At 41.0% G+C, this 11,776-nt stretch overlaps 1 protein-coding gene across 2 annotated transcripts; it reads left to right on the forward strand.

The window, feature by feature from the left end:
* Positions 1–344: 344 nt before the first annotated feature.
* Positions 345–10,798, forward strand: PDIK1L (PDLIM1 interacting kinase 1 like). 2 transcript variants are annotated; one of them, XM_061148270.1, is made up of 3 exons: positions 345–558; positions 3,322–3,623; positions 7,563–10,798. In XM_061148270.1, the coding sequence occupies exons 2-3, from the start codon at positions 3,339–3,341 to the stop codon at positions 8,301–8,303; spliced, it is 1,026 nt and encodes a 341-aa protein (XP_061004253.1). In that variant the 5' UTR covers positions 345–558; positions 3,322–3,338; the 3' UTR covers positions 8,304–10,798. The 2 variants fall into 2 exon arrangements, with proteins under 2 accessions (XP_061004253.1, XP_061004254.1); XM_061148271.1 differs by lacking the exon at positions 345–558 and adding an exon at positions 912–1,052.
* Positions 10,799–11,776: the final 978 nt, after the last annotated feature.

The raw sequence follows: 11,776 nt of genomic DNA on the forward strand, positions 1-11,776 counted from the left end.
CAGTCCGGGGCCCCAGTGACTCAGGCTGACCGTCGGGCCCCTAGCACGGCCGTCCTCGCTGTTAATCTCGGTCCAGGCCGGCCCAGACTTCTGCCGCTAGCTGCGCAAGGAGGGGGCTGTCCCGACTCTCCACGTGCAGCCCCGCGGGTGCCGCAGCCAGGCAGGGCGTGCGCGGAGGCCGCGGCCCCCTTCTCCAAGCCGGGGGCAAGTCGCCCCCGTCTCCCGGCTGCAGAGCCCCGGAACAATGAGGCGCCGGGTTCTTTAAGGGAGATACCACCGCGCCGGTGGGGCAGGGGACCGCGTCTTCCCAGATGATCACACCCAGCCCCGCGCTGCCGCCGCCTCGGCAACTGCACAGCGCGCAAATATGGCTCAGTGACTCTGACAAAAGGTGCAGCCTCCCTGCCGGCGGGGCGGACGCCAGACCTCCCAGCTCGGGCCGTGCTTCCCCGCGGGGCCCCGGAAGAGGCCCGCGTCCCTCAGGCATCCTAGCCCGGCGCGTAAGAAGATGCCCCAGGCCTTCCGTCCCAGCGAGCCCGCACACCTTCCCGCAGCTCGGTAAAGTCAGGAATGGGGGCGTAGCGCGGGAGGGGAGGGCGCCAGGCGCGCGCACTTCCCTCAGCCCGGACCTGCGGCTTAGGAACCACTGCCGGGGCCGCGGGCGCCCGCTGCGGCTAGAGGGCGACCAAGCCACAGGGCGTGGAATGGCCTCGCCGCTCCCGGCCACCCCCGCGGGGAGGGGGCACAAGTGGTGCGTTCCAGAGCGCGCAACCGCCTTCCGCGACTCCCCCCAGCTCCTGAAAGCCAAGGGAGTCGGGAAGCCAGCGGAGCGCCAGGCGCGCGCCCCGCAGGACCGGCGCTCGGCGTCCCGACTCGCGCTACGGAAAGCCGGAGGGGGGCGGGGCCGCGAGGCGTAAGGGGGTGTGTCCGCGCGCACCACGGGGGCGCGCGCCGGCCTCTGACTGGAGGCCGCGGCGGCGGAGGCGCGAGCTCCCCGATAATGGCGGCCTGCAGAGCCCGTGAGAGAGAGAAGCGGCGGCGGCTACCCTGAGGTAAATCTGGCCCCTCGGCTCGGCAGAGAGACCCTGCTGCAGAGCCGAGGGCCCTGCACGTGCCTCCCGCCTCAGGCGACCTGTCACTGAGCTGTCAGCGGAGTCGTCCCGGGGAAGGCCCCGCGCGCCTCAGGCCTCCGGCCCGCACCCCTCAGGCCACCGGCCCCAGCCGCGGCCTCCTCTTCTGCCTTGTGGCCTCTTCCCCAGGCCCCGGGCCTCAACCGCCGACCCGGAGGAGTCGGGGCAGCTGCAGGACTGGCTCCTCCGGGTGAAGGGCCCTGAGAGGATCCCCTCCGGGTTTTCTCTGGAAGCCGCCGAAGAAGGGGAGGGCCTGATACTTGGCCAATGAGCGGGGCCCTGAGCCGCCGCGTCGGGCTACACCTCTGCCCGGGACTGGCCCTTCCCGGGCGCCAGCAGGTGTACAGCCGGGCCGGCCAGTGTCCGAGCGCCGGGTGCAGGCGCGAGGGCGCGGGGGGATGCCGTCCCAAGTCCCCGAGGTTCGCACGGTGTGCATCACCGCGCTGTGTTTTGACCCAGGATCTCAAAGACTTCGCAAACACCCTCCTTCCCACCTATTGAGGGGGGGTATGGGGCAGCTTTCAAGGCACGAGCCACTTTGAGATGGATAGGAATTGGCGATCCACGGAGGACAGGAACGAATGTCCACTGTGTAGCTGGGGCAGAGAATTCTGTGGCAGGAAATCCGACACTCGGAAATACTGTAGGAATTTGAAGAGCGGTGTCCAGTTAGAGGAAGTGGGACTAAAAGCAATCTCAGAAGCTTTCATTTTCTTTATTAAATGTGTTCTATCGACTTAAAATGACTGGCCCCAACTTGACAGGTTCTGTTTGTCGGTCGCTTTGTGTTCCCCTAAACCGTACACTATAAAAATTGTACAATCTCAGGTAACTTTTCTTGCCCATGCTGGCATTCTACAAATGAGAATTGGTTCCTGAAGCTCATTAGAATCTTGACAGTCTTCGGAGAGTGAGGAGGCACTCTTCAAACTCTTAATTCAACACATGAGTGTTTCCACGCAAGGCCTTTCTTTGCCCTTGTCTTCAAATGATTTAGCAAGTTGAATTCCAAAGAACTCTCTCAGAGAACCTCTTAACATGCAGGATAGTTTTCATAGGGAAAAATGACCTAGATCTAAATAGCTGTTGTTGAAACAAGAAGAACAATAACCATATTCTAAGTAGTTTCGTTTATCTGTAAAGGAATATTTTTCTCCACAGACTTTATTTTGCAAGAAATAAGGAAATAAAATTAAAATAGGAATGTGTATAGTTTGATCATTTACTTTTAAAAAGGAAAAATAACTACTCATTCTTACTTCTGTACAGTCTCAGTACCTAAACCTAAGCCAGGTGTTTATGTTTCTAACTGTGAGTTTTGCCATTTTTAGGAACTTTTATATGTATCAGTTTTCAGGGGAAGCAGGAGTTTTTATTGTTTTTTCATGATCAGTAAATAAGAATATGAACTTTTTGGTTTATGTTTAGCAGTGATGTTTTGAAGCAGTTCATGTAAGAGGTTGTCAGAGTAAGATGGCCTGGTTTCAAATCCCAGGTTCCCAGTTACTAGCTGTTTGACCTTGGGCATGTTGCTTAAACTCTGTGCTTTAGTTTCTTCATCTACAAATGAGCTATTATGCTCAGTGAAAGTGAAGTGAAAGTCGCTCAGTCGTGTCAGACTCCTTGCGACCCCATGGACTATACAGTCCATAGAATTCTCTAGGCCAGAATACTGGAGTGGGTAGCCTTTCCCTTCTCTAGGGGATCTTCCCAACTCAGGGATCAAACCCAGGTCTCCCGCATTGCAGGCGGATTCTTTACCAGCTGAGCCATGAGGGAAGCCCAAGAATACTGGAGTGGGTAGCCATTCCCTTCTCCAGGGGATCTTCCCTACCCAGGAATCAAACCGGGGTCTCCTGCATTGCAGTCGGATTCTTTACCAACTGAGCTATCAGGGAAGCCCCATCATGCTCAGTATCTACCTCATAATATTGTTGTCAGGATTAAATGAGCTTAATATATAAAATGCTCAGGACAGTTCCCGATACATGGTAAGTACCACATTACTGTTACTATTATTAAATAGTAGTGTTACTATTGTCAAAATATTTACATTTGTCCAGTGTATAGCAAATATTATTCAAGCACTGCAGACAGTGAGACAGATGATAACTACTAAATCATGCATAAGAAGAAACTGAAGCCAGTAGGTATACTTAATTTCAACAGAGCACTTTGTTCATTTTTCTAGAAACCTTGACCTTGAAGATGGTGAGTAGCCAGCCAAAGTACGATCTAATACGGGAGGTAGGCCGAGGTAGTTACGGTGTTGTATATGAAGCAGTCATCAGAAAGACTTCTGCACGGGTGGCAGTGAAGAAAATCCGATGCCATGCACCTGAAAATGTTGAACTAGCCCTGCGTGAGTTCTGGGCGCTAAGCAGTATCAAGAGCCAACATCCAAATGTGATTCACTTGGAGGAATGCATCCTACAAAAAGATGGGATGGTGCAAAAGATGTCCCACGGCTCTAATTCTTCCCTTTATTTACAGGTATGTGTGGTTGAATGGGAAATAGAAATGATTTGCACATAGCATTGGTCAGCAGTAAGAGGAATGAAAGAGTCGGATGAACTTCTGCTTTTAAGTGCAGGTGTTTATATAGTTAGGAATAGATAGGGGTCTGCCAAGAACTGAGTAGACGTTTCCTCTAAAACAAGGTTTTATTTAAACCTGTGATGCAAATACCTAAAAATAACATAAGCCACCTGTTATGCCATGATACTTGCCAATCTGCATAGGAATGGGACAGCATAGGAACTAGAGAGGTGATTGAGACCAGAGTCTAATTATTTCACTTATTTGAAATCAACTTTTTTTGGAACAGAAGACAGAAGAAAAGGGAAAACTCTACAACCAGTAGTAGTACCCGTAGGTAACTGGGCTTTTCTTTATCACTGCCATGAACTCATGTTCATGTTTTAGAAGGTTGTTTTAGATCCTCTGCAGTTTTAGAAGGTTATTTAAGATCCTAACCATGCAGTTCCATTGAATTTTCATGGAGTATGTGGCTTAGCACCTGAATGTTACTAACAACTTAACATTTGGCTTCCTACTCATTCCATACTCTGATCAGAACTGTCCTATGAGAAATGTACTCTTATTATCATCATTACAAATGAAGAAACTGAGGCTTAGAATAGATACTGAATTGATCCAGAATCACATAGCAAGTGGCAGAATTGGGAGCTAAATGTAGGACTATCTGGCAGCTAAAGTGTGTGCTCTGTAACCTCCAGATTACTCTTTTGCCTCCAGATTACTCTTTTGTAGACTTGGGGAAAGCATTAATATAGGAAAACAGAAAATCTGGTTTTTTCTTAAGGTTGATTTCTGCCATAGATCAAAATTTCTAGTAGGTCTATACTTGAAGAGAAAATATACTTCAGACATAGCTCTAGTTAAAGGCCAGAGCAAAATTTCTTAAGTCCAGTCATTTTAGAACACGAACAACTTTCCACGAGTGTGTCTAAATTCAGAATTTACCATCAGGGTACAAAAGTCTGTTTTAAAACAGCAAAAACTTTTGTTCTAGGAACAACAAAACAAACACATTATTCTGTGTAATTAAAAACCTGCAAGTTTCATTGTATGGTGAAAAAATATCAGCCTTGAGAACCTAATTTTACTGCAAGCTATGCCCTAAAGTTTTCTCTCTTAAGATAGGGAATATAAACATAGCTATTTAGTCTTTATTTGTTTTACTTTGTATTCTTCTAAAAGTGCTTATTAGATAAGTTACAATGATAAAAAAAATCAGAAACATTCTTACCACATTCCACATAAAAGTGACTAGAACCTTGTTGGACTTTGCATTGAATTTTGGAGACTAAAATGCATAATTGAACTATAAATGCAAGGATATTTAAACATATGGCTTAATGCTGATGGTATCCTTGAGTCCAGATGGAGCAACTTTTATAATAACTAGGTATTAGCTAGCTAATCTTTCAAGGCTGTAAGATGTAAAGCCTTGATTCAGTCATTTTTTTTAAATGTAAAGTACCTTTTTGTTTAGTAATATATTTTATCTCTTTAAAGCCTGATAGACCTGTGTTTGACTTATGGCATTTTTTGCTAGCTTTATGACCTTGGATAAATAACCCATTTTTTCCCAGCATCTGTGTCTTCAAACGTAAGGAATAATAATTTCTACCTTCCATGGGACTTGTCAAAATAAGAGGTGATGCAGACACAGTACTTGGCACATAGGAAGGACTCAGTCGTAAGCAACTCTAATAAAATTCTATTTTCTACAGATTTATTTAGTTAACCAGACATTCACCAACACATTAGCAAGTGCCTTCTCTAAATTTACACTAGTAAAGACAACCAATATTTACACGTGGTAAAACCAAACAAATCTATATTGTGATGACAGAATCTCTACATATGGTCTTCACTATTCTCTACATTTTTTTTCCTCCATGTATTTCTAGATACCTTTCTTGTTCTCAATTGGAATCATTCAGTCAGTTCCTGATAGCTAAAAACCTCACCTAGAAGAAATGTAAAACAAACAGTTAACAGAGGACACATCTTATGCATAGGAACTTTATGGCCAATATGTATCCTTATCATGAGTGTCATGAATGACAAGTATGGGATGGTGTAGGCGCATGTAGTAGGCAACCTGACATAATCCTGAGGTTCAGGAATTCTGAACTGTTTCAACCGAAACTTGCAAGGTAAAGAGGAATTAGCCAGGTGAGTGAGTGAGAAAACTTCCCAGGCAGAAAGAAGTGTACATACAAATGTCTAGAAGCAAAAGGCACGAAACATTCTAAGAACTGAAAGAAGATAATAAGACTGCAGTGTACAAGGAGAGTTGTTTTAGGTGAGACTGGAAAAATCAGCAGGGTGAGAGTGCACAGGCTCCCACAGCCCATGTTAAAGAGCTTAGACTGTAGCCTAAGAGAACAGGGAAGCTATTAAAGGACTTTAGGCAAGACAGCCAATGGCTGATGCCCTCTGCACATGACAGTAAGCAGATTGGGCTCTGTATTTCTGTAACTCTCAACCAGGGGCCCTCAAACTATAGCCCTCAGCCTGTTTTTGTATGGCCTGGATACTAAAAATAGTTTTTACATTTTTTAAGAGTTTTTTTTTAAAGAAGAAGGATATGGAACAGAGACCTTATGTGGCTTGTCAAGCCTAAAATATCTACTATCTGGCTTTACTCTAAACCATTATTTGAATGCTGGAACTCTGCATTGCTCAAAGCTATTTAGGAATTTTGTTTTTGAGAATGAAAAGAGGACATGATGGAAGAGTGATGATGCTCATCTTTAATCTGAGCATATTTAGTAACAGTGCACCTGGTAAATAATTGTGAGATCTGAACCTTTCTGTTCTTTCATTTTCTGTCTCAGTGGCAAACACATGGAACAGAGAAAATGTGTGCAAAGAAGACTTCTGCAGACCATTGCAATTATGGCTGCCATGGGGGAGGCAGCATGGAGACGTGTTCTTTGCCTCTGCCCACCGAAAAGACGAAATACTAGTAGATTTATAGCAGCTCACTCACTCCTCAACAACTCTTCACCTTCCCTAATGAGTTTCTGTTCAGCCTGTGAACCTGAAAAGGACACCATAGGACAAATGCTTTCAAAGCACTGTAATTTAAAATGACAGTTCATGTTCAGTGAAGTAATTGAGATTCTTGAATTTCAGGTAGTAGGAGAGTTATAATTAGATAATGATATAAGTAAAACTGTGCTTTATTCTAGATTTTCAGCTTGTATCAAATATACAAGCTTAGTTTTGAATTTTTATATCAAAATGCATATGTGATTTTTATAAATTGGTTTTTAGAAGCCGTCTATTGATAGAGATAGCCACCATATTTGCATTCTGCTTATAGAAGTTTTTGCAATAATGATGTCAGTCTTTAGTTTCATCAGTGACTACAGGAGCACTTTATTTCTGTAGCAACTGGTTATTCCTTCATAATTTTCTCTTAGTTTCACAGATTATGTTGATAATGTAAGTGCAATAAGCGAGAAGTAGATTTCAGGGAGTTTTATGGAATAGAATGTCCTAATTGATGTTTATACCCCAGCTGGCAATCTCCCAGGTCTAGGTGCTGAAACTTTGATCTTTTCAGGAAGCTATTAGCTAGCCAGTTAGAATTCAGCTCCATTGACACATGCAGCAAATGTACAGGCGGTTGGACACATCTCAAAATATAACTATTTTTTATTAAGTTTTCACCTCTTGACTTAGAAATTTGGTGTATTTTTGTTAGGGACAAAGTGACAGTTTGCAGTACTAAAGTTTAAAATAAATGCACATATGAAAGCACTGAACAAATAAAGTATTCATGGAATTGCCAATTAAAATTAGAGACTAACTCAACCAGTGACTCTTTCTCTATCACTGAATTATATAAACTGTGCAGATGATTATAATCTGTTTTTTTCTTTCTTATAGCTTGTAGAGACTTCACTAAAAGGAGAAATTGCCTTTGATCCCAGAAGCGCCTATTACTTGTGGTTCGTGATGGATTTTTGTGATGGAGGAGATATGAATGAGTATCTGTTGTCCAGGAAACCCAATCGTAAAACTAACACCAGCTTCATGCTTCAGCTGAGCAGTGCCCTGGCTTTCTTGCATAAAAACCAGATCATCCATCGAGATCTGAAGCCTGATAACATCCTGATTTCTCAAAGCAGGTTGGATACCAGTGACTTGGAACCTACCCTGAAAGTGGCTGATTTTGGTCTTAGTAAAGTTTGTTCAGCATCTGGGCAGAATCCAGAAGAACCTGTCAGCGTAAACAAGTGTTTCCTTTCTACAGCTTGTGGAACAGATTTCTACATGGCTCCTGAAGTGTGGGAGGGACATTATACAGCAAAAGCTGACATCTTTGCTCTGGGGATTATCATCTGGGCAATGCTGGAAAGGATCACCTTCATAGACACAGAGACAAAGAAGGAACTCTTGGGGAGTTATGTAAAACAAGGAACTGAGATTGTGCCTGTTGGGGAGGCACTTCTGGAAAATCCCAAGATGGAACTTCTCATTCCTGTGAAGAAAAAGTCTATGAATGGGCGAATGAAACAACTGATTAAGGAAATGCTGGCTGCAAACCCTCAGGATCGTCCAGATGCTTTTGAACTAGAACTCAGATTAGTACAAATTGCATTTAAAGATAGCAGCTGGGAAACGTGACACATATATTATTTGCAAATATCTTGGATGATATGCTGCTTCTGTTTTAACAGTGATGCAACATAATGTGGCTGAAACAGAATATAAAAAGCTAAACTCCACCTTTTAAGGGTTTAGATTTTATTGTGGGATTTTTTTTTTTTCCTCATTTTTCTTAAGTCCAAGCTGGCCATTCTATTAATATGTTTTAAAAGTGTATTACCAATGTGGATGTAAATTTTTTTAAATGACCATTGGTAGAAGTTTGGCAGGAAAATTCTCTATAAGAGCCAAGAAAAGAAGAGTCCAGTTTTCTGGAAATATGTCTCAAGTATTTTAGACATTCCTTGTCAGTATTAGGAATTTCCATGGAAAAAAAGGTTTGCATGCTGGTAATGCAACCTTTGAAGCTTTGTAAAGGAAACATATATGTATATATTTATGTATATGTAAGTATGTGAATGTGTGCATTTTGCATTCCATATAAAAAAAAATGCCACTTCTGTTTAAATTATTTGATGTAGGTTTGGATTTTTGAGATTTGCTGGTGAAATCAGTAATGAAAAATAAAAGAACTTTCCCTCTTCCTACCCTGTCCCTCCCTCTAATGAAATCATACTAAGTTTTTATTTTTATAATGTTATACAGCTTTTTTTAAGACATCATTTTGGAGAGTCCAAAATTATCTGGCTAAACGTAAGTGAAAGTAAGTGATCCAAAGCTGCTGAAGTTTGTTTGAGCTCTCCAGTGCCCTATAGCTGCAGGAGTTGAATTAGCCATGCAATCAGTGTGGTACAGGTTAGCAAGGACATTGATGATTTAGTCATACCTTCTTTAGGTAACCAAGCATTCAATTAACCAATTAAACCACTGCATTGGGACATGACTGCACTTGAGCATCTGCAATCTAATGTAAGTCTGAATACAGGATTCTTCTGTTTCTGAAAACTTTGCTGTATATAAACTATAGTAATTGATATATATTAACTTTTTATTTTCAAGACTTTGTCTAAGCCTCAGTGTAAAGCTGAAGAAACCAAATGAGTTCTACCCTCACATTGCCTGCTCTAATATGGTCTCCTGTTTAATCACTGGAATTCCTTTCATTTTAGCACTAATGCTGTTTTCTCTTGTCTAATTTGACACAGTAATGGTAGTGATGTGGTTGTATTCAGTGTTGACCACCTTTTTCTAAGGTGGGAGGTGATACCTATACAGTTTGGCAAATGGGTAAAATACTGTGGCATCAGTTATGTCTTTCAAATAGAAAGGTTATCAGTTTTATACAATCACTTGGTATGGTCTATGTGAAGAACCAATAGACCATTATTATTCTTGAAGTCAGTCTGGTTTTTAACCCCATATGATTGTCTCCAGTTTTTTTTCTTTTCCCTGTAAATGCAGATAGTTCAAATCTAAAGGAAGAAAGTTTTCCTAAAACAGATCATTAGCCTTTAAGGTTGTTAATACTTTAAGACCATTTGTATATAGGTTAATCTTTATAAAGCACTAGAATCTTTGGTCAAAAGTAAAAAAACAAAATGTTTAAAGATATTAGAATATTGAAATCATTGATAGTTCACATAGTCTCCTCAGTTTTTTTGAACTTCCACAACTTTTGGAATATTCCTACCATAATTTTTTCCGTATTTAAAATGTGTTCAGGGGACTATAAAAGGTGAAAAAGCACAAAAAATTGGAGTACAAAAAATTTCTGAACTATGCATTACTTGGTGTGAAGTTTAAAATTTAGACTGGAAGGTTTTGCTTAAAACCTCTTGAATGAAAAAAAAATGTACATTTAACATTACTTCCAAGCTAATAATTATAAGAATTATTTTCAAAATTGGAGGTGGAAATACACTGGAACTTCATGATAATTGACCCTCCGGATCACCAAATTAGTAGAACACAGATCTGGCCAAGTAGATTGAGTTACTGGAAATAAAAAAGCATTACAATGTCTTATCAATAACATGGCACTTCAGCAGAGATTCATGATGACTTAGGTGATGGTATGCCAATGCTTCATTTGCTCTTCAAATAGCTACATGTCACGGTTTCCTAAGTAGATAGCATTTGGTCCCACCTCATTTAAAATAGTTAACAATTATAATTTATTTTGAAAACTATTTTAATTTACCTGTGAAGTGGAATTATTCCTTTCATTGGTGGTAAGGATATGAGGTGATCAGGAAGTTTCTTCTGAAATTTTCTTAAGTCCTTGTATTCTAAATAGCCTATGATACCAAGAAAAATGATAGTAAATTCTTTGTCTTCATTCTTTCAGTCAGGAGGTATTTATTAAGTACCTACTGTGTGCTCAGCACTAAAGATCAGTTGAAAAAATGACAATTTAAAAATGGCATGTAGCCATGGGCTTTTCCAGCAAGGAGTAAGAAATAAAGTGAAACTTGGAAGTTCCTGGATATTGCTTAGAGGAAAAATGACAGCAAGAGTTTGTGCACAATGCCTTGCCCATAATAGGTACTCAATAAACAATTGTTCCTCATAGAGTCTCTTGCCATGGTTTATAGTGTTTTATGAAATTTGTCTTAATTGAAAAAAGACCAAATATTTCAAATAAGCTTATAGGCAGCTGTGGCCAGTTAAAATAATGGGATTGTACAGTTAGTTCCTAGAATGTTATTTTGCACTAGTTATCACTTAGAAGGATGGGGTTCCTGTAGTTTTTTGGTGCTAAGGGATACTTTGTCGTTATGATAAAGTAAGTGTTAAGTGTCAGATAAATAGCACACTGAATAGTTCTTTCTGCTGGTCTGTTTTTTCCTCTTTGTTGTTGTTGTTGTTGTTTTTAACTGTAAAATGTTTATCAATCAAACTATTGTAGCAGCTACAAATAATTCACCAGCATGACAAAATGGTCAAAAAATAAGTCATCAGCACTTCAAAAACAAAAGCAACTTTTGAAATTTTCTTTTAAAATTGTCAAATATATTTTATGAAGAATTTATAAAAGGGGGAAATGATTGTAATTTATTGTTCATGACTGTTTTTTTTTTTTTTTTTTTTTTAATAAAGTGAGTTTCAACAAAAAAAACCCTGGAAATTACATTGCTGCTTTGGTGGCTCTGTGAGTAGAATGCTTTACTTCATAGATATAAAATACGGCATATAAAATTTGAAGCAATATTTTTTAGCCTTATCTATTAAATGAAACTTTCTATAATAGAAGCAGTTACTGAGGAAAAGATGACTGAATTATAGGAGTTTCTTTCAATATTTCAAGGTCTCTAAAATTTTAAAGCTTGCTGTATTAGAAGAACGTGGATTGCCTGAAATAAATGATTTTTTTTTTCATTTTTCTATCTCATTCAGCTGAGGATGCATCTCAGACTCAGAAGGAAGTGTAGTAAATATACTGAGCGAATGTAATTTTTCAATCTTTTAAGTTGAATATATGGTTTATTTTCTATATAAAAAGACATCTGAGCCATTCTTTTCTTTTACAGGTTCTATAATGTATGTCTTCT

Source organism: Dama dama, chromosome 8 (genome assembly GCF_033118175.1).
Source record: "Dama dama isolate Ldn47 chromosome 8, ASM3311817v1, whole genome shotgun sequence".
Taxonomy (NCBI): Eukaryota; Metazoa; Chordata; class Mammalia; order Artiodactyla; family Cervidae; genus Dama; species Dama dama.

Coding starts and splice junctions, on each gene's coding strand:
- PDIK1L (XM_061148270.1), top strand. CDS start 3,339: ATGGTGAGTAGCCAGCCAAAGTACGATCTAATACGGGAGGTAGGCCGA. Junction 3,624..7,562: donor ATTCTTCCCTTTATTTACAG/GTATGTGTGGTT, acceptor TCTTTCTTATAG/CTTGTAGAGACTTCACTAAA.